Below are 23,916 nucleotides of genomic sequence, written 5' to 3'. Positions count from 1 at the left end.
GTGTCCAACCCTTTCAATGAATTTTCCATACATATCTGTGTTCAGCCCAAATTAGTTGTTGACACGTTCACCTTGGCTGTTCAGTACAATTTATTTGGATGGAGTCCATGATAGAGAAGATTGACAGATTCCTTACTCTAGCCATTTCCGTGATTTTATTACTTTTTTGCCTTGGATAAGTTTGCTGGTGTCAGCTTAACACAGTCCACATTGAGAAATTAACAATTTAGATAAGGCAGCTGCTGATTTTCAAAAAGGCATGAGTGATCACAGACTGTGCTAATGTGTTTGCCCAGACCTGGAAATTCTTGTAGTAATTGTGTTAATTGGACATGAGAATGAACATAAAGAGGGACAGAGATAGAGAGTGGAATTTATTCAGGAGCAGGAAATTTCTAGGTGCTATGTGTAGCACAATCTTGTCTAGATAAGCGTGCTTTCGCAGTACAGGCAGTCCCCAGGTAAAGTACAGGATAAGTTCTGTAGGTTTGTTGTTAAGTTGAATTTGTATGCAAGTCAGAACTGTATTTTGTATAATTGTAGCCCCAGCCAAAATCTTTTTGGTCCCTGTGACAAGTGGATTTTAAAAAATTATAGGTTGTCATAAGAAATAGGATTAACAATAAAGCTTTATTACAAACACCTTTGATAACTCTTACAGCTGTTCATTGCAGACTGGGGCTAAAGTACAGTAAATTATAGCCATCCAGAGGTCCTTCTGTAACTAGGGATCGTCTGTAAATCAGGTGATTTTAAATCGGGGGCCTCCTGTATTCTTGCTTAGCATTCAGAATATATTGTTAAAGTAAAACACAAATATGTCCTGATATAAAGCTGGATATAGGCGTAATTTATACATAACTTTCTTTAGACAATTGGTAGATTGGAAGTCCAACAGTCAACAAATGTTTACGTATGTGAAGACTAATACTAGGACATTTGATCTCTTCAAAGCTTTCCATTCACTTTAACCTAGTCCAATTGCAGATTAGAGAATATTGGTACTACCACTACAGTTCCCTCACCCTTGGATCCACTTCATACCAGGTGTGACTGGGTTTAGAGTTAATAGGATTATGGTAATGTTGACTGGTCACCAGCATCAATGTTTTTCCACATGTTCTTTATCCCTTTTTGTCCTGTGGTATCAGAGGTTACCTCTTCAAATTAATCCCCCTGGTATCCTGTTTGGTTCTAAATGCTTTACAGGAATACAGCCCTTAGCATTTCCCAACCAAAATACATTTGATTTGAAGAGGTCAGATGAAGTGCTTGGAATAGTCTCTGAATGGAAACTCACACTAGAATTATGCAAGTCTGCAATGACTGTTCCCCCTTCATTCAATATTCTGTTTCAGAAAAGCTCCATAGAAATGGTTACCAAGTAACTTCAAAAATACGTAGTGTGCGGGTTGTGATTTTAAGCCTCTTCGTAATTAAAGGCTATTTGGAACCACATTCCAGACAAGAGCTTGTCAGATCTAAGTGTTGAAACCCAATCAGAAAGTTGCAGCTTTTGCATTATCTACAGGTGTTTTTTTTTTTTTATAACTTTGTAGGCCATAGATGACCACTTTATTTTTCATAGTAATGCTTTATACAGGCGGTCCCCTACTTAAGGACACCCAACTTACAGACGACCCATAGTTACAGACAGACCCCTCTGCCCCCTGTGACCTCTGGTGAAACTCTCTGGCAGCTTTACTATAGTCCAAGACTGCAATGATCAGCTGTAAGGTGTCTGTAATGAAGCTATATTAATAATCCTCGGTCCAATTACAGCAAAAAAATGTTAAACTCCAATTGTCACTGGGGCAAAAAATTTTATTTTGTCTCTATCTACCATTATAAATTATACAGTTTCGACTTACATACAAATTCAACTTAAGAACAAACCTACGGACCCTATCTTGTATGTAACCCGGGGACTGCCTGTGTATGTGTGTGTGTATATATATATATATCTATCAATCAAAATAAAATATTTCACAATTGACTGATGATATAGAAAATATTATTTTTATCACATTCTCAATATACCATTTACCAATATAATTGGTATTAAGATATTTCTGATGCAAAACAAACACTGTAGGTAAATTCATATATCATTGATAGAAGTATTTAATTTTTACTACTAGGGGGAGATTTATCAGAAGTAGTAAAGCTGTTCTAGTTGGACATGGAAACCAATCAGAGCTCAACTTTAATTTTAAAAATAGCTATGGGAAAATTAAAGCTGAGCTCTGATTGGTGGTCTTGGCAACTAGAACAGTTCTGCTCTCAGACACTGCTGATAAATGCCCCCCAATTAGTTTTATGCATTTAAAAAGGAAGTCACAGGAGATTTGGCATTAATCCATATTACCTAAAAAATGTGAGTCTGTGTAAGGGAAATGTAAGCATTGAATGGCCGGTCTTGTCTGCCAAAGTGCGAACAGACCTGTAAGTATAACTAGATGGTCCATTTACTTTTGTATTCTCTCATTTTTTTCAACTCTGTATCACAACCTCAGGTCATTAGAGTAAGAGAGAAATAACAAACCTGTCAGGTTCTTAGATAATTTGATTTGGGAGAAAGCAGTTGTCCAGCAATTTTTACTTCCTGAAGTAGCCTGGAGGTTAAATGCAACGATATTACCCCTCCCATAACTCCCAGCTGCAGTTTTAGGTTTTTCTCCAGCCAACTATAGATATGTCCCAGGTCTCTCTATTTGTGTCTTCTGGAGAGAAAAATAGGAAAGGGGGGTATTATAAGTCAGGTGGGGGGTGTCTAAAGAAAAGTAGGGACTACAGCTGGGGGGGCTTCAGAAAGAGTTGGTCTCAGAAATTAGGTCTAAAATAGGGCGTGGCCACAGGAAAGGAGTTATTAAGGTAGGTTTTATACTGTGTGGACCCACTTGGGTGTGGAGCAGTACATGCACTGCTGATTCTTTCCCTATCGCAATAGTTAGGCATTTTAAGTATTTGTTGTGTGTGAAGAACCACGTTCTAGAATGGATATTGTCAACAGTCCTACAGACATTTTTGTTATAGAAGCATTAAAACAATATAAAAATATAAAACAATATAAAAAGCTTTTCCCAGCATGAGTAGGGTGCAAACAGTGCTTCCACCCAGTATCAGATGTATTGATAAATGGGTAAGACAACCCCCCATCTCTTTGGGAATCTTGCTGAGATCTGAAACTGCCTAAACTCTGTTATTCCTCCATTGACGCCACTCACCTGTGATTACATCTTTTGATATTTCCATGACAGACATTAGGCCAAATATTTTAAAGCTGGTGTAATGTGCATTTTTTTAACACTTGTTTTGTGCAAGATGCGCCACATTATTTAAGTGTTGCATGCTCTCAATTCTAATCTGGTCAGTTTTCAGGATGTGCACATAGTTGCACCTATTCTTTCTTCATGCTGTTGCGACAGAATTGTGTCGTGTATCAGTCACAAATGTGTTGCAAACTAGGAACACACACTACCATGCCCCTTTTTGTGCACAGTATTAAAAAGTGCAAGACAAAGTGCAACCGCGAAACAATTGAGTTGCACGGACATAATAATTACAAGGGAAATCACCAAAAACACTTTTTTATATGCAATCCAGGACTAAAAACGGTCGCAGATATCTTCCCTATTACGTTTGCCACAACAGATATTAGAGACTTCCTGTGACATCCGGTGTTCAGCTAGAGCCCAGTGGATCGAAGGGGCTGCACAGTCATTTCAGTCTCCACACCCCTTGTATCATAACAACTACCATTGATAAACACTTTTACGGACATTGGTTGAGCTAAGATTTTGGCAACTCGGAATTGAGAAAAAATTGCCTCATACACTGTTCATTAAAGCCAGCTGTACTGTGCAGCCCTATCTTTTCTAAAGCTGCAGTTCTGGTAGAGATCATCCACTAACAAAAGTTTTTTCTCCCAGTAGTTTGATTGGCAGGGCTGGCTGCATGTCGTATTGTAGAATCTCTTAGAAGACGATGGAGCAGTCCTTGTTGGGGAGTAATGTAGCAGCATCCGTTGTTCAACAGACCCAACCTAAATAATGCAGTCATACAGTGGGTACTGAAAGCATTTATACCCCTTTAAATATTTTGAGTTTTGAGTCTTGGGAATTTTCTTCACACCTGGATTTGGGGATCCTCTGCCTCTTCCTTGTAGATCCTCTCCAGTTTCCTCCGGTTGGATGGTGAACGTTGGTGGATGTCATTATCAAGTTTCTCCAGAGATTGGGTTTAGGTCCCAGCTCTGGCTGGGCGAGTCAGGAATGGTCAGAGTTGTACTGAAGCCTCTGCTTTCTTATCTTAGCTGTGTGCTTAGTGTCATTGATGGACAGTGAACCTTTGGCCCAGTCTGAGGTCCAGAGCACTCTTGAAGTGGTTTCATCCAGGATCTATCTGTACTTGACTGCATTTATCTTTCCTTCAATAACAACCAGTCGCCCTGTCCCTGCAGCTGAAAAACACACTCATAGAATGATGCTATGTCACTGTTGGGATGGTATTTGGCAGGTGGTGCCTGGTTTTCTCCATACATACTGCTTAGAATTACCACCAAAAAGTGGGAGTCCTTCATGTGTTTTTTTTATTGCAAACTGTATGTGGGCTCACATATGTTTTGCACAGAGGAAAAGGCTTCTGTCAGCAGAAAGTCTGTAGTGATAGCTGACTTTGTGTAACTTTCTTCCATCTCCCTAATGCATCTCTGGAGCTCAGCCACAGTGATCTTCGGGTTCTTCTTTACCTCTCTCATCAAGGCTCTTCTCCCATGATTGCTTAGTTTGGCTGGACAGCCAGGTCAAGGAAGAGTTGTGGTCGTCCCAAACGGATTCCATTTGAGGATTATGGAGGCCACTTTGGCCAGATCTTTGCCTTGCCACAATTCTGAGCTCCTTGGACAGTTCCTTAGATCTCATGATTTTCATGTACTGTGACATGCACTGTGAACTGTCTGAGCTTAAGGCGCAGTCCCATTTTTTGGATTCTGACTTGCGTCGCTTTATATGGTTATAACTTTTGAACTCTGTTACTTATCAAAACGATTCTGAGATAGTTTTTTTCCCCACATGTTGTACTTCATTTTAGTGGTAAATGTTGGCTGATAAGTTTTGTGTTTATTTACAAAAAAAAAGAAAAAAATTATGATTTTTTTGAAAGATTTCCCTTTTTTGAAATTCAAAATCATTGCGTTTTCAGGCAGATAGATTTATCACCTACATAAATTGCTGAATAACATTTCCCATTTGTCTACCTTACATTTTCATAATTTTTGAAATGCCTGGATAATTTATTTTGATGTCACGCGGCTTACATATCAAATATCGCTTTTCCAGATTTTCAGAATTGACTATTTTGGGGATAAATACAGTTTTGAATGAAATTGTACATATTTGGCATCAAAACCCCCTTATATAATAAACCCATTTTCAAATCTGCTTCAAACTATCAGAAACAACTTTTAGGAAGATTTTTAACCCCTTTAGATCTTCATAGTAATTGAATGAAAATGGAGGTGAAATTTAGAATGGTCAAATTTTGTCGGTTATACGTTCATTTAGCCCTAGAATTGACACATTTCCAAAAGATAAAAAGAGAAAACCCACCATACAATTTGTTCTACAATTTCTCCTGAGTACAAAGACCCCCCACATGTGGTCATTACTTGCTTTATGGGCGCACCCTGCAGCTGCCAGGATTTTAGTTTCCTCATTGGCACCTTTTGTAGGCTATAAAATTTTGGCTTTTTCGTTATTGGGGCCATGTGATGGCATTTTTTTTTTTTTTGTGGGATGAGATGCTTTTTCCAGTGTTACCATTTTGGGGTTGGTATCACCTATTGTTGAAAATTTAGGAACTTTTTTTTTGAGGGCAGGAGATGAAAAGCATCAATTCTGTACTGGATTTTTTTTGGTGTTCACTGTATAGCCTAATAATCATGTTATCTTTATTCTATGGGTCAGCGTGATTATGGGGATACCAGACATTATTTTTTCTTACGTTTTACTAAATTTGTCCACTAAAACCCTAAAGTGGGAAAAATCGATAATTTTTGCATTGCCGTCTTCCAAGTGGCATAACATTGTTACTTTTTTGGCTACAGAGCTGATTGATGGCTTTTTTTTGCAGGACTTGTTGTACTTTGCGCCAGTATCATTCTGGAGTACATACAGGCAGTCCCCGGGTTACATACAAGATAGGGACTGTAGGTTTGTTCTTAAGTTGAATTTGTATGTAAGTCGAAACTGTATATTTTATCATTGTAGTTCCCGACAATTTTTTTTTTTTGCCCCAGTGACAATTGGAGTTTCAAATTCTTTTGCTGTAATAGGACCAAGAATTATCAATAAAGCTTCATTGCAGACAATTTTAAGCTGATTATTGCAGTCTGGGACTATTTTAAAGCATCCAGAGAGCTTCACCAGAGGTCACAGTGGGCAGAGGGGTCTGTCTGTAACTATGGGTTGTCTGTAAGTCGGGTGTCCTTAAGTAGGGGACCGCCTGTATAGCATTTTTTGTGGGATTGAATAGGAAAAAATCATAATTTTTGAAGGGTTTATAACAGTTTTTTTAACAACGGTCATTGTGCGGGTTCAATAATTATTTACTGTTATTCTACGGGTTGTTACGCATGCAGTGATACTATATATGTGGGGTTTGTGTTATGATTTAGACTTATTTTTGCATTTTATGTCTCTTTATATGTTATGGGGCTTATGGGCATTTTTGTTGATTTCTTCATTTTTTTTATTGAATAACCATTTTTTTTTTAACTTTTTTACAGTTTCCACCATGGGACACGAACAAGCAATCATCTGATTGCTTGTTTATGATAATACTCTGCAAAACTGATGTATTGAAGGGCATTAGCAGTGTCAGCCTTTGCGCATGCATAGGCTGGCACTCTGCCTGTAAGATGACGTCACTGATGTCATCTTACTGGCAGTTCTTATAGGCAACTCTGGGGTTCAGATTGGACCCCAGAGTTGCCATAGCAACGATCGGCGCCTCCCGAAAATAGCTCGAGGGGGGGGGGGGAGAACGTGGGGAAAGACCCCCCTGTGGCATTTAATGGGTTAACCACCCACGATCAGAGCACACTCCGACCTCGGGTGTCGGCTATCAGTCACAGCCGGCACCCCGTGTTTCCCAATGCCGGTTCAGCTCAGATCGTGAGCTGAACCGGCATCGGCTCTCCGTCCGATATATCGGACGCTGAGCGCTAAGTCGCTGCACTCAGTGTCCGATATATCGGACACAGAGCGGGAAGGGGTTAAATAAAAATGTTGCTTTTTGTTCATAAATACCAGAATTGAAAATGTACCAGAGATTGTTGTACATGGACAGAGATTAACCCCTTAACGCTCTGCGCCGTAGCTCTACGGCGCAGAGGTATAAGGGAAGTATGAAGAGGGCTCACGGGCTGAGTCCTCTTCATACAGAGGTGGGGGTTTTTGCATTTTGCACAAAACCCCCACCGCTAATAACCGCGGTCGGTGCTTGCACCGATCGCGGCTATTAACCCTCTAAACGCCGCCCGCAAAGTCGCGGGCGGCGTTTAAAAGACGGCGGCGCGCGGGCGCCGCCATCTTTTTTTCGATCGCCACGCCCCCGAACGTCATCGGGGGGCGGCGATCGGTTACCATGGTAGCCTCGGGTCTTCTCTTGACACGAAGCTACATGGTTTATGCAGGTTCGTTACAATGAGCCAGTGGCTCATTGTAATGTAAGACCTGCAAAAACGCCATATATTGCAATACTGTAGTATTGCAGTATATGGTAGGAGCGATCTGATCATCTAGGGTTATTGTACCCTAGATGGTCTAAAAAATAGTGAAAAAAAAAAGAAAAAAAAAAGTTTAAAAAATAAAAAAAATTAATAAAATATTAAAAGTTCAAATCACCCCCCTTTCCCTAGAACGGATATAAAACATAACAAACAGTAAAAATCACAGACATATTAGGTATCGCCGCGTCCCAAAATGCCCGATCTATCAAAATATAAAAACGGTTACGGCCGGCGGTGACCTCCGAGGCGGGAAATGGCGCCCAAATGTCCGAAATGCGACTTTTACACCTTTTTACATAACATAAAAAATGAAATAAAAAATGATCAAAATGTCGCACAGACCTCAAAATGGTAGCAATGAAAACGTCGCCTCATTTCGCAAAAAATGACCCCTCACACATTTCCGTGCGCCAAAGTATGAAAAAGTTATTAGCGTCAGAAGATGGCAAAAAATTTTTTTTCTTTTTTGTACACATTCGTTTAATTTTTGAAAATGTATTAAAACACAATAAAACCTATATAAATTTGGTATCACCGCGATCGCACCGAACCAAAGAATAAAGTAGGCATGTTATTTGGAGCGAAGAGTGAAAGTCGTAAAAACTGAGCCCACAAGAACGTGACGCACGTGCGGTTTTTTTTCAATTTTTCCACATTTGGAATTTTTTTTCAGCTTCGCAGTACACGGCATGTTAAAATAAATAACATTACGGGAAAGTAAAATTTGTTACGCACAAAATAAGCCCTCACACAGGTCTGTACACGGAAAAATGAAAAAGTTATGGATTTTTGAAGTTGGAGAGCGAGAAATGAGCCGGAAAACCCTCCGTCCTTAAGGGGTTAACAAGACTTTCTTGATGGAATCCGGATGTTTATGTTTATTTTTTGTTCAACAATGATTATGATTTCTTGTTCACTGAAAAATAAGACACCCCTGAAAATAAGACCTAGTGCCTCTTTAGGAGCAAAAATTAATATAAGACACTGTTTTATTTTAGGGGAAACCAGTTAGCGTCCCATTAGTGCACACACACATAGTAACTATGTTTCCTAAATGCTTCTCTCACACAGTAAAATTGCCACTAAAAAATAATAATTCAGCCAGTTCATAAATATCAAGGGCCTGCTCATTTCTCTGCTCTGGCCACCAAGAAATTTTAAGGGAGGAAACAAGAGTCCAGCTCCAATGGAGGGCAGGAAATTGGTCAAGGAATGTAAGGGAAGATAAGACTTCCTTTCTTGCACAGGCTTGAACTGTCCCACAGGCGAACTGGCGAACGGTCCACAGCCCCTGTATAAGTGGTGCATTCACTTTATCTCATCCAGATATTCATTATACCACATCTCAATCATCATACAATAATATGAGAACGAAATACAAAATTTTGCACGTGAAACACAGTTTGCATATATTTTTCCAATGTTTTTTTATCCAATGTTAAAGGTCTGTCAATTTTTATTTTTTTTAAATTATAAAATTTTTATTAAATATGCAATCAATATGCACATTTATAAACCTTTCCTCACATAAACAATACACACAATAGTACAAAACAATCAGCATACATATCTTCTTCATAAGTACAAATCCCCCCCCCCCGCCTTCAGTAAGGCACCCTAGTAACTCTTGTTCCTATTCCAACATTTTCAGGATACACTTTAATATTTTTTCCCCCTAAACCATGAACAACCCCCCCCCCCCCCCTGCGCATCTCAACCTAACCCCCCTGCCCCCCCACAAAAAAAAACATGGTTTAAAAGTCCATGGTTTAAAAGATTTCACATAGAAGAGCAAACATTACATCTGTACAATAATATGGGTAGATTAACAAATTCCACAGTCTATTTTTATAAATTGTATTAGATAGGATGGTTTTAAAGGATCTTGGCTTTGTGTCCTATATTGCTCTGATAGGGTTCCCTTTAAAGTTTCTATTAGGAAGCTGGAAATTTCAGCTATAACCTGTACAGAGATGTATGATAATGATACGTTAATAGAGAAGTTTATGTTGTAAGCATGTGGTTTGTGATTTTAGATGCTTACATATTACATTCTCTATGTAAAAACATATGCAGAGATCTGATAACCATTTACTGTATGTATCCGAAATAAGGGAAGTGAATGAAAAATTCCTGGCATCATCTGAATGGGAAGGCTGGGGATTTGTTTCTTTCAATTAATGGTTTGCTCTGACTCTTGCAGGTCAGTGAACAATTTTCTGATGACCGGCCCCAAGGTAAGAGAAATTCCTTTGATCTACATGTAGACTTTGTAAAATGATTTCTGGCCTGTGCGAGATCTCATTTGTAATCAGCAGCTGAGTTTTGGCTTTGTCTTGTGTTATTGCTGTAGTATAGTTATAAATGCATAGTGCTGAATCAAGGAATTTACTGTAATTTCCGGAATTAAAAAATTTACTTTGGGAACTAAAGAGCAATTCTACATTTATATGAATACATCTGTATTGACCAATCAATGTGAATTTAGGGAAGCTTCTCTCGTGAAGTGTGAATTTAGTTCAATAGCCGAAAGTGAAGGGATTGCAGAAATGGAATATAACTAAGGTATGCCCTCACTTATCTTATGCCCTCACCTGGCGTTATAGCGCTGGTTTAATGCTGAAGTATCCAATGTTTTTTCCTTAACTTTAGAGTTTCTGGCCATAAGCCATCAAAAAGTTCAAAGCCATATGTTTTTAGGAGGGCGGGCTTAAACATATGCTTGTTCCCCCCATCACCAGGATTCACCAGGGATAGTAGCATTAGAGGTACAGTGGGTGTCATTAAGATAGTTAGGCTTACCATTAAAAGTATGGTTAGTCTTCCTCTCCTCTGCTTAGGACCAGAGCCAGCAGTAGGAAAGCTTCCCACCCTTGGTCGCTTTCTTAGTGGGTTATCTTCTTGTCGGGTAGGTCTTGGAGTGGTTAATACTTTGAGCGGACAGTAGGGATATCGGGTATCTTTCACCCTGGTATCTTATTTGTGATTAGAATGATTGATGGATTAGAGTTTGCCCTCAACTGGCAGTGGGCCCAATGGTGGTTTTGGTATTTGGGATAGATTTGTTAGTAGTGGCATGGATGCTGACAGTTTAATTAAAATCTTAAATGTCTTAATATATGTGTTAATAACTAAAATACTTCCTAGAAGGGTTGGGCTATTAAATATGTAAATATGTAAATAGTTGCTTCCTTTGTTTTAGGGAAGAGAAGCTTGAGATGATTGGCTGCAGCTGTGTCCACTCTCCCCATTCAGAACATGTACATGCATGTTGCGTGTGCATATCGTTTCTGGTTAGAGGGAGATGTAGGCATTGCTCTAAAGCACATTGAGCAGACGTGTATCTATTCAGACATCCTCATACAGATCTTCTGAACAAGGAGAGAGGTGAAAGCTCCTACGGCAGCAGTTTATCTACCTAAGAACAAAACATTGTACATGTATAATTGCATGTTTAATGGTGCAAATATATTATATTAATTTTAGATATATATTTATCTAAAGTTGTTACTTATTATAGAAGGGATTAGATAATTGCTTTATTTTTACATACAGTAAGTTATTTACCAAGTAATGGATTCTCTGCTATAAACAGATTTTCATTGGTTTGATTGAGCCCAGAGTTAATAAAGCCTGAAATCACAAGACGGGTGAAAGTGTGTAAGCCCTAAGCTTCTCATAACCTCTCTCCCTACCTACTTGCCAGTCCTGCACTAAACAGCAGGCGTCAAATGGGTGGTGCCTACACTGGTAAGTGCAAAGCTGCAGAAGTCAAAACAAATGCAATGTGAAACTAATCGGGTCAGAAACAAGCTGGCAGCGAGGTACAAATTCAGAAATTAAGAGAATGGTCAGGAAATGGGCAAAAGTCAGGGTACTAGAAATGGTGAGCATAGTACCAACCGGAGCAAGGAGAATTCAAAACCAGAAAAATCAATATCAGACCCTGAATGAGGTGAGTGAATGTGGACCTCATATGAATGGAGTTCCCAGATGATGCCCCTTTAGGCAAATGATTTGACCGGCCATCACTCTAATTTGCACCTGGGATACACACCCTCAATTCAGAGAGGCAGCTAGCTTGCCAATCACAGTCTCAAGCAGAGCATAACCCTGAGGTGTGGCCACAAGCTAAGTACGCTGCATAAAAAAGTCGTTTCAGAGTGTTCTGACACCTGAGGTTTTTTACTTTAAAGGAGTTGTCTTTGATTATAACAAATGTCTGCTCCCACTGTCCAAAAAGCACACCACTGAGTTGAAAATGGAATTGCAGCACAGCCTTATTTAGTCTAAAAGAGATTAAATGTAAAACCATATACAGTTAGTGAAGCAAGGTGGTAGTCTTTCCTTGAATTTCTGGAAGTTTTTAGAATCTGAACAACAATAATAAAGTTGGTAAGAACAGTGTTAGGATTAGACAGGATATAACCAGCAGTAAGAGGTATAGTTGTATACAAAGTGTACATGCTGAGAATTAGAATGAAGAAAAATGCTTTTGAAGAGAATTGAGCAGAAGACATACATGTAAGTCAGGGGATGAGTCACAATTTAAAGTAAATTTACCATTTGATTTAATGCATTATGAAGCAAACATACCTTGAGAATGCTGTAGCTACAATGATGCAGGATAATATCTTGTTTAATCCCTGAGGTGGGTTGTTTTGCTGAAATTACAATTATAACATTCCGGACCCTGGGAAAGCTGGGTGCTTCTGGCTGTTATACATAAGCACATTACACGTGGAGCTTCCTAAACTAACCAGACAGGACTAATCAACCAGAGCTGCATCACTCAGCAACCGGGAGATGGTGCAGTGATTGTTTATTTCTGCCTGTCATGCACAACACAGTCATTTCATCATTCCCTTGAGCAGTGCATAACTGATGTAAGAGGAAAAGCGCTGAGCCAGGAAAAGGAGCAGCTGAGCCTCATTATCCTGAATGTTATAATTGTTTTTTCAGCAAAACCACTCAGCACAGGGATTAAGCAATATATGGGGGAAGAGCCGGGGAGGCTCGGGTGTCAGCTCACCTGATCCGCAGCTAATAGTGGAGATCGTGCCGTGCAACGATGCAAGACCCGGTCCGGTCCCGGGGGCCAATGGAAAATGGAGGAGAAAAATGGATGTCATCGGCAACAGGCAAATGGAGTAAAAAAGTTCATCTTTATTTTCAATACATGATTAAAAAGTGATAAGTGTTAAGCAATATATGTACCTGCATGAGTGTAGCTACAGCATTCTCAAGGTATTTTTGGTTCATAATGCATGAATTCAAATGATAGATTTTCTTTAAAGAAATCTACCACAAACTTAGATCAAAATTAAACTGAACTCGCCTATTGTACTCTTCATCTTGATCCCAGCGATGGTCTTCTTCAAGCTTGACATTCCAGGATTGCCTGGCATTGCCTGCTAATTATTCACTCCTCCTGTGTGAGGTAATCTCCCTCTCCTATGCTAGGAAAGGGAGGAGACATCACAAGAATGGCATGAATTCACGCCTTCTGCATGATAGATACCTTTCTCTCCATGAATAATTAGCAGCTTCGGAGCGCCAGGACATTGTGCTTCGGGCTTTTTTTTTTTTCAGACGAGCCTGGCAAGCTTGAAGATCAAGATGAAGAGGACAATAGGTGAGTATGTAAAGTTGAATTTGGATTTAAGTTAGTAGTAGATTTCATTTAAAGGGGTATTGCCACAAAGACGAGATTCTTAAATATACTCAGGATAACAAAATAACACATTTTATAATTCACTGAAATAGAGCATTTTACAGATATAATTCCACATGTTTCTATCAGTGCCAGTCATATACTATTGCAGTTCCGCCTGGATCCGAGCGTACATGTTCTGATTTAGGTCGGGCATGGCTGATTCTTCTCATGAATAGTTTCTTCTATCTGCTTCTCCTCTCTGCCTCCAGCCCCTCCCCACTCCATTATAAGATGAGCTCACAAACAGACACTTCCTGCCAGCAAGTAGCTGCCTGCACAGACTTTCAATACAAGCTACAGGCACTGTGTGTGTTATAGCTCAAATGTAGCAGAGTGGACAGTCTTCGTTATCGCTCAGATGTAGTAGAGCTGAAGTGTATTATTGTGTGTTATATGGATCTCATCATTTTCCATATCTGATCTGTCTCATCTATGTGTCTGATACTAGAATGTAGAATGTTTAGAAGCTAAATAAAAGTGGAGATAAACCTGTACCCTGATGATCTAAGCACATTGTCAGCACACAGCATCTTATAGCACAGAGGAATCATGAAGTAGTGATGTGTCGTTCGCCTAAGAGCCGGCTGTTGTTCATGAATGACATGAGCCAGCTCACTAAGAAGAGCCGTAATTCCCATCACTATCATGAAGTGTCTGCTTAAGGTCCCCACCCACACACTAGAATCTTACACTGACCATCAGTGATAGGAGCTAAAACACCAATGAAACTGAGTAAAATTGGGAACTAAGGAATTTAAAAATGAGAACTGGGGATTCAATCCTCTTAAAGGGGGACAGAATGGAGTCGAGGGCTAAAATAATAATATTGAAGCTAAGACAAGAAATGCCTGAGGTTATTTCATAGTTTGTATGGTTGAAAAAAGACACTTTTCCATCAAGTTGAACCAAGGAAGGGAAGGGATTGGATGAAGGGATTTAGGGGAAACAATTCTATATAACATAACCATCAATGTTATTTAGGTGTAAAAAGCCATCTAGACCCTTCTTGAAGCTCTCTGCTGTCCCTGCTGTGACCAGCGCCTGAGGCAGGCTATTCCACAGATTGACAGTTCTCATAGTAAAAAAGCCCTGTCACCTCTGGTGATTAAACCTTGTTTTCTCCAAACAGAGATTTGATTTGATTTAATCTGGAACAACTTACCACCATATTTTTTGTATGGACCATTCATATATTTATATAAATTAATCATGTCCCCTCGTAGTCGTCTCTTTTCCAGAATAAATAAATCTAGTTGTTTTAATCTTTCCTCATAACTAAGACCCTCCATACCCCTTATCATTTATCCTTTCGATGATAGATGACAATATTATATCATGAGGGTTATCCTAGCAAAGCCAAGAGCAAGAGATCTAGGCAATGCTATATAAAGAAAGTGATTAACAAGCAAATGGAGATAAATATAGCAATAAGGAATATTATAAATGCAGCTCTATTTGGCTTGGCATAGAAGCGAGAAAATATTACAGATCTAATAAAAATATATTCTAAAATTTTAGGTGATCTTATATTATTTATATTTAAAACTGTTAATTTAGGGTACTAAATAGGTTTAAGTACATAATACAAAAACAGGCACAATGTCCATATAAGCATTGTAGCAGCAGTATCATTTTAGGCTTTCCTGATTAGGTTAGTCGTTAGTTTGCTTCGAGGCATGTTTTGCAGATTATCTGAGGTAAGGAACTGTAACCCCTTACCACTGATGCCCTTTTTTATTTTTGCATTTTGTTTTTTTGCTCTGCTTCTTTAACCCCTTAATGACCAAGCCCTTTTTGGTTTTTGCATTTCATTTTTCACTTCAAAAAATCCAAAATCAAATCAAAAAGTTTTTTATTTTTCCATGTAAAGAGCTGTAGGAGGGCTTGTTTTCTTTGTAACAAATTGCACTTCATTGTGTACTGTACACCCTTACGGTGTACCTTTCCTAAATGAGAAGACTCATTACTATACAAACAATAAACAATAGTATATTAACAATACATTATAATGGCGGACCTAGCACACATTTTGCACTGGGGCCTTACAGCTTTAAGTTACTCCACTGCTGATACCATTTGTGGGACCACCTCCACATTTTAATAGATCTGCATGAATAACATGGCGATGTTAAATATCAATGCTGGTGGCATGTAATGGGTTAACACCTGCTAACTAAGTTTTTGCAGTATACAATATGACTATGTGATGGTGAAACAGTCTTTCCACAGGCCTAGGTGTAAAAGATCCTCATAAATCTAATTTCAATGAACAAATAACTAAAAGGATATCACAAAATTATACGCCTTTGCACCTGTTCTAGTTATGCTATATGCTTCTTAGCCTTCAGCACTTAAAATGTGTTCTATGATGAAAATATATCTATACCTCAAACATACTGCTTCCCTTCATTTCTTCCAGGCTTACCTTATCTACTCAAGTAGTGTGGCAGCTGGGGCACAAAGTGGTATTGAAGAGTGTAAATACCAGTTTGCTTGGGATCGGTGGAACTGTCCTGAGAGAACGTTGCAACTATCCAGTCACAGTGGACTCCGTAGTGGTAAGAACTTTCTGTACGAATTATCGTTTTTAATTTTTTTTAATTTTCTTTTTTCTGCAAAAGGACGTAAAATTTTAAACATGTTTTGCACTTGAATTGAATATTTTACTTGCAGCAGGGTTGTCATACTGTTAATGGGGTATGCTCTTAAGTCATAGTTGACCAGAACAACTTGGTAAGCGATCCAAAAGGGTGCTTTATGGTCATGCATTGATACATTTTACACTGAATTAAATTTTAATTGTGGAACCTGGAGAGCCATTTTTTTGGAATCAGCAAGGTTATCCGAGTTGCTATGGTGGTTTCTTCCTAGCAATGGAATTCATTCTCATTTAGAGCTTCTAATCAAGTGGATTTTCTTCCATCTTCATGGATAAATTTTTTCCCGTACTCTCAAAAATAAATCAAGTCTTCATTAGCAAATTTCCAAAATAGATTCAACATAAAGTGACTGGGGTTACAAAACCCTCAATTTCCCAAGTATCCTCTTTTCCAGACTGGAACCCTCATACTACTGGATCGTCTACTACAGCCAGCAGCCACTATGAAACGGGGTCTTCTTCTCCAGTCTGGAGCATTCATTTCAACAGGATCCTCTTCTCCAGACTGGAATCTCAATACAACCGGACTCTCTTATCTCGTCTCCAGATTCCATTTCCACCGAATTATCCACCATCTGGAGGCTCCCATTCAGCAGGATTCATTCCCCCAGGTTAGAGTTTTCATGTTTGTACATAGGACCTTTTCTTCAGCCTGTAGTTTCTCCATGGTGCTTTGGCAGATTTTTAAGATTTTTATTATTTCATTTTTATGTTTCTCGGTTACTAAACATTTTACTGGTTCCAGTTCTAATTAGTGAAAATATGTACCACACATCTTTACGTGTGGATAAAGACATAATATTTATTCTAATGCAGACCAGTCCATGGCTGAGTGTATCTACATCATCTACATTTTTTTGCCATATCTTTTTACTAGACAATGACTGTGTAAAAGAAAATGCTCTTAATTTAACCAAATCTATCTTTGGACTTGTGTTATTTTGTTCAGTATATGGGTAAACTACTGTGTACTAAACAGAATCATATCACAAATTGTCTGGAAAACTGGAATTTACCCATTACAGTGAGAAAGTGCTACTCCTAAACAATTGTCCTACAACGGTCTCTGTCTCAAGAGGAAAAGCGTGTCGAGCGACCACCGATTGATATGGACATTATGATGCAAATACTAGAGAAAGCCATGATGTGTCCAGCTACATATGAAGAAGTACTAGATGGACTTGTTTCTGTCCTACCACATCTTTTCACCAAGAAAATCCCTTTGGGAAATATATCTATAATGGTCTAACTCATTACATACTTAGAATCTCATTTTAATCATCAAGAACTAAAAGAGGCACTGAAGATAATTGTTGTCAACAACAACAATGCAACAGAGGATCGGCACCGCTTTGAGGATGAAAGTATTGAGAGTCCTGGTTTTAGCACAAACAACAACGTCAACAGTCACTTTTCATGATATGAAGAGATAACAGGAGGCACCCACTGACTGTAGAAATAGTCATTCAATTTCCTCTCAGAGGAATAGCCTCTGGTATGTTGATTTTAAAAATGCCTTCGTTGTGCATCTGAATAATTCCACAGTTTTTTAATTGTTTAATTAACATTACCTGGCTCCCTGCCAGCATTGTGTGGCGAGTCCCAGGGAGGGGGACATTCAAAACAGTATAAGCCATCTTCTCCTTAATGCATCCTTCCCCGCCTCCTTGCCCTCCCCTTTACTCCACCACTTACGTCAGCTCGCTGCCACAAGCAATTCTTTTTTTGAACTGCCGCCCGGGACTCACCACGCACTGCTGGCAAGGAGTCAGGCAATGTTAAAACTTTAAAAAAAAAATTTGAAATTATTCAAATGCACAACAAAAGCATTTTTGAAGTCAACATGTCAGAGTCTATTGAAACCGGTTATCATGTAAAAATGACCTTCCTCATGGCAAGTTCCCTTTTAATGTCATGCAGAACACAACATATGTAACAATGACTTCCTAATGGTTCCATTAGCCCTGGACTAAGTAAAAATGACCTTACCCTTTAAAGCCATGCTATATCACAGTTAAAAGCAACTTCCACAACAGGATGACATTGGTAACCTATATTATTTTTGTTTTCATAACTCCATATGATGATGGTTTTCCATTAGGATTTTCAATAAACCCAATAATGAAAAGAGGTAATGGGATTACTGTAAAGTGCTCGATTGTCTCACTATCCAGTCCACGTGTACTACAATTTACTTTTAATTTCATTAATTTATAATGTCAGAAATTATATATTTTTAAGTCTTTTAACTGGAAAATATACACTATACAAAATTTTTATTTTTATAACAATTTTACAATTGGGCCTCTGTCCTATGAGTATAAGTTAACCTTAGCAGTTTGCTAAGGGAATTTTTTTTCACTTCCTGAAATATAAAAATATAATAATATGAAAAAAATAGCACTAGTACATGTTTGTACTCATGAGACATATCAAATTTAATGTACTGTATAAAACAAACATTTTTCTAATTATTAGCAATGTAATCAGACCTCGGATATGTTTAATCTTTCTTCCAATGTTTTTCTTTTATTGTGAATATCTAAGATGTTTACCATATTTAAGGATGTGCATATCATTGCAATGGACCCTAGATTTACACTCTGTTATATTATTATGGAGAACATTTTTACAAATTAAACATACAAAGCAGACCTTCTGTTTTTGTGTTGCAGCAAATCGAGAAACTGCCTTTGTGCATGCTATCAGCTCAGCCGGTGTAATGTACACACTTACACGGAACTGCAGCCTCGGAGACTTTGATAACTGTGGTTGTGATGATTCAAGAAATGGACAGCTGGGTAGGTCATGGATTTTGGAAAAAAAAAATTGTTTTGTATGTTTCCCTTTACAGATATATAGGGGCTTGTTTTCTGTGAAACAAAATTTACATAATAGAAGCACCATTTAACGTTCTATGGGGAAGCTGGAAAAAAATTCCAAATGAAAGTGAAATGACAAAAAAGATCCATTTTATGTCTTTTATATATCCCCTTTATCCACTTAAGGAAATATCAAAGTTATATTAATATAAATTCTTATTTGCATGTTTTTATTAACATGTTTAACAACAAAAAAGGTTAAAAAAAATTATCTCCATTATCTCACCCCCATTCTAACACCCATAAACGTATATATATATATATACAGACAGTCCCCAGGTTACGTACAAGATAGGTTACATAGGTTTGTTCTTAAGTTGAATTTATATGCAAGTTGAAACTGTATAATCTATCATTGTCATTCCAGACAAAAAAATTTTGGGCCCCAGTGCAGTTTTTAAATTTTTTTGCTGTAATTGGACCAATGAATATCAATAAAGCTTAATTACAGACCCCTTACATCTGATCATTGCATCCTGGGACTATAGTAAAGCATCCAGAGAGCTTCACCAGAGGTTGCAGGGGGCAGTGGGGTCTGTTTTTAACTAGGGGTCGTCTGTAAGTCGGTGTTCTTAAGTAGGGGACCGCCTGCGCATTTATATTATATATACTTTAGCACACAGAGTTGTGTAAGATGTATTTTTTTTTGCTGGACAAGTTGATGTTTTCATTGAAGCTATTTGATCTCCTTTTTATAAAAAATGTAGAAATGGTAAAAAAAAGCACATGGGATAATTATATCTATATTTTGATACATTGAGCATCTTTGTACGTGGGGATACCTAACACGTTGATGATTTTCTTTGGTTATTTGTTTTGCATTCTTGAGACATAATTTCAAATTGGGTTTTTTTAGGCCTCTTAGGGTGTTTTCCTCCTAGAATGTCTGATTTGCTCATGCTCCAATAGAATATGGTGAAAAATTGGTAAAAGGCTGCTTTTGCATTACCCCCTACCAGTATTGAGAGGGCTTACCATGAAGAGGTCCTAACAGAGCTCCACTATATTCTGCTGTTTACTGGCATCTATTAAAGCAGGGAAAAAGTAGGAATTAATGGATGTGGTGAAAGGTTCACTTGAACTTTTTCTTTATTAAAGGTGGTGGTATGAAAGGGGGTAAATATTCCTAACAATTATTTGTTTTTAAAGTGTTTTGCCCTGTATAGACATTGCACAGTTTGTAATCCTATTTTGTAAGTAAGGGAAAATCGATAATAATGATAAATTATTTAAATAATTTTTACCATTTGCGACAATACCTGGATGTGAGCTACCAATTAGAAAATGCATGGATGCTGTGGACCAATCAATTGTTTTGTAGGTCCAGATGATCATGTTTTTCTTTTCAGTCACAATAAAGATATGATTGCTGACTTCTTCCCTTTACATGGTTTACAGGAGGACAAGGATGGTTGTGGGGCGGATGCAGCGATAACGTGGGATTTGGAGAAGCGATTTCCAAGCAGTTTGTGGATGCGCTAGAGACGGGGCAAGATGCTAGAGCAGCCATGAATCTCCACAATAATGAGGCAGGAAGGAAGGTACCTTTATAAACTATATGGCAAAAGGCAACAATGCATACCATGCTAAACAATGACAGTACTAATGATACCTAGCAATATGGAGAACAACCACAGCCAATCTTCCCGCAGTATTCATACACCCAAAGTCCCACCATCACTAGACTTATGGGATAATCCATCCTGAGAGATCCATCAAGAGTGCAGGATGGTGCTTTCTCCAGTGCTTCATTGGCTTCTAAAGGACTTCTAGAACAATGTACATGTCAGCCAATCCTTGAAGTTCTAGTATGTATAATAGAGAAAAACAGAGAGTGCCTCTTGGTGTAGATCGTGGGGTATAAAGAACGGCTTTTCAAAAATTGCTGGTGGGAACTTTCTCACCTATTTTGGCTAGTTGTCATTGGATGTTGTTCATAATATACAAATGATAATGATTCAGGAAAAACAAGAAGAGATATTATTGTGCTACATGGTCTGGATCATCATCAGGTCCGCACAATAGATAACAAATATGAGGAAATTCCATTATTAAGAAAGGAGTGTAATTTTGGAATAACGGCTACGCGTTTCAATGCTGGAATGACGTCTTCTTCAGGCCAGAATCTACTTTTTGTCTCTTTTTAGGCCTGAGGAAGATTCCATTCCAGCATTAAAACACATAGCTATTTTACCAATGGATTGTTCTCATTGGGTAATCTTTATGTCCATACAATAAATCACCAGACTACTATATAGCACCCCGCTATTCCTACTTGTTTTTACTGCATCATTACCGCCAGTCTGTATTAAGGAAGGTTAAAGGGGTATTGCCATTTCAGCAAGTAATCAATATTGTTTGAATAATGAAAAGTTATACAAATTTCCAATACACCTTCTGTATCAATTCCACATGGTTTTCTAGATCTCTGGTTGCTGTCCTGCTATAGAAAGCTTCATGGTTCACTTCCAGTGGACACACAGGCGCACAGCTCGTTATGACACACATCTCTGATTACTTCCTTTGATACTAACGAGCCGTGCACCTACCGTATGTTAGCATGATCACATTTCTGTCCACTAGAAATAAACAATGAAGCTTCCCAAAAAATTGCCAGCAAGCAGAGATCCAGAAAACCGTGAGGAATTGATACAGAAAGTATATTGGAAAATTGTATTATTTTTCATCATACAAACAATAACAGTAATTTGCCAAAGTGAGAATAACCCTTTAAGGTAATTGAAGCTGTGGTTGAATAAGTGGCATGTAATACAGATTTATAGGGCATCAGTATTATGTATTCGTAAAAAGTGATGTTCAGTACAAAATTAATGTTACTTAGAAACTTGCAGCTTAAATAGAATGTTTATCTTGAGAAAGTGATATAAAATAGATTTTAATTCTCCCCCATCATCTCTCATGTGTTTCTCTGTGTTACTCAGGCAGTGCAAAATACAATGAAAACAACATGCAAGTGTCATGGAGTCTCCGGGAGTTGCACCACCCAAACTTGCTGGCTACAGCTGTCTGAGTTTAGAGAGGTGGGCTATTATTTGAAGGAAAAATATAACAAGGCACTGAAGGTGGATCTGCTGCAGGGAGCTGGTAACAGTGCGGCCAGCAGAGGGGCCATAGCTGAAACTTTCAGCTCTATCTCCAAGGAAGAGCTTGTTCACTTGGAAGATTCCCCAGATTACTGCCTGGAGAACAAAACTCTAGGTCTTCAGGGGACTGAAGGCAGGGAATGTCTTAAACGAGGCAAGACGCTCAACAAATGGGAAAAGAGAAGCTGCAAGCGCCTGTGTGGAGACTGCGGCCTGGCTGTGGAGGAGAGAAGAGCAGACATGGTCTCCAGCTGTAACTGCAAGTTCCACTGGTGCTGTGCCGTCAAATGTGAGCAGTGCAGAAAAAGTGTCACCAAATACTTCTGTGTCAAGAAGGCGAAACGTGAGAGGAGCGGAGGTGGTATCACCCGCAAGAAAGAAACTAAGCTCAAAAAGAAGTTTTAGGGCAACACTAACTGGTTAATAAGTGTATTGTTTATAATAAACTGTATAGCTGGAACGAAGAAAGGATTTGGTCACCGGGGACCACAATATGGTGACCATAACTAATTGGACTAATACAAATGTACAGTTCTAGTGAAAAAAAATGCAACTTTCTATGCAGTATCGCATCCAGCTTGATGTACGGCTCAACATTAGAAAATATCTAGACCTTGGTCTATGTTACTTTCTTATGTGAACATAGTTTGTGGTTCTGGGCACTGCCACCAAGTAGAAGGGTATGTTCACACACAGATTTTTGGTGAGGATGTTTGCAGTCTTTCTGCATATAGATATACATATAGTACATATAGATAACTCTCCCATTGATTTTGGTGTTAAGTGGAAAATGTCATTGGCCGTTCCAACAGGTGAGGATTTTTCCTCAAGTGGTATTAAAAAGCCACAGTGAGGAGAAAAAAATGTAAGTAACCTATCAATTATGTCAATGTGAATATGTAGCGCTTAAAGGGAGGCTGAAAATCTCATTAAAAGCCACAACAAAAGCCTTGTGTAAAACCCATGGGTTTTAGAGGAGTTTTTGAGGTGGAAAAATTCTTCTCTGAAAATCTAATAAATACAATTCATAGCAAACTCCTGTGGTAATTATCCTGGAAAAAGATTACCGTTTATACTAGAGTATAAGCCGACCCGAGTATAAGCCGAGACCCCTAATTTTACCATCAAAAACTGGGAAAACCTATCGACTCGAGTATAAGTCGAGGGTGGGAAATGCATTGGTCACAGACCTCACCAGTATACAGCCTGCCAGCCCCCTGTAGTATACAGCCTGCCCCCAATAGTATACAGCCTGCCCCCAGTAGTATACAGCACAGCCCCCAGTAGTATACAGCACAGCCCCCGGTAGTATACAGCACAGCCCCCAGTAGTATACAGCACAGCCCCCAGTAGTATACAGCACAGCCCCCAGTAGTATACAGCACAGCCCCCGGTAGTATACAGCACTGCCCCCGGTAGTATACAGCACTGCCCCCAGTAGTATACAGCACAACCCCCAGAAGTTTACAGCACTGCCCAGTCTGCCCCCAGTAGAATACAGCCCAGCATTAAAAAAAATAAAATAATGAACTTATATACTCACCCACCGGTGGCCCTGACGTGCAGCGCTGCTCCCCTGATGTCCGCGCGGGTTGTCTTCTGGCTTCCGCGCCCGTCTTCTTTCTTCTCTAACTTCGTGCTGGGCGCCGCCATTGTTCTCCCCTGGACGGCGCCTAGTATGACGCTGCTGACGCCCAGCACGAAGTTAGAAGACGGGCGCGGAAGCCAGAAGACAACCCGCGCGGACATTTTTTTTGTGCTGA

At 38.9% G+C, this 23,916-nt stretch overlaps 1 protein-coding gene across 4 annotated transcripts in view; it reads left to right on the top strand.

Annotated features, from left to right (window-relative positions):
- WNT8B (Wnt family member 8B) overlaps positions 1-23,725 on the top strand; it is a 57,327-nt gene extending 33,602 nt beyond the window's left edge. For 3 of the 4 annotated variants that reach the window (XM_072130465.1, XM_072130464.1, XM_072130463.1), the window contains exons 2-7: positions 9,996-10,029; positions 15,928-16,066; positions 16,563-16,778; positions 18,843-18,968; positions 20,448-20,590; positions 21,992-23,725. In XM_072130465.1, coding sequence (XP_071986566.1) covers positions 10,015-10,029; positions 15,928-16,066; positions 16,563-16,778; positions 18,843-18,968; positions 20,448-20,590; positions 21,992-22,558 — 1,206 coding nt within the window. In that variant the 5' untranslated portion in view covers positions 9,996-10,014 and the 3' untranslated portion in view covers positions 22,559-23,725. The remainder of the gene's footprint in view (positions 1-9,995; positions 10,030-15,927; positions 16,067-16,562; positions 16,779-18,842; positions 18,969-20,447; positions 20,591-21,991) is intronic. The other variant, XM_072130466.1, reaches the window with a different exon arrangement.
- The last annotated feature ends 191 nt before the right edge of the window (positions 23,726-23,916 follow it).

Source organism: Engystomops pustulosus, chromosome 11, assembly GCF_040894005.1.
Source record: "Engystomops pustulosus chromosome 11, aEngPut4.maternal, whole genome shotgun sequence".
Classification (NCBI taxonomy): Eukaryota; Metazoa; Chordata; class Amphibia; order Anura; family Leptodactylidae; genus Engystomops; species Engystomops pustulosus.
Note: the sequence above shows the minus strand (reverse complement) of the source record. Positions and strands in the feature narration are given on the sequence as shown.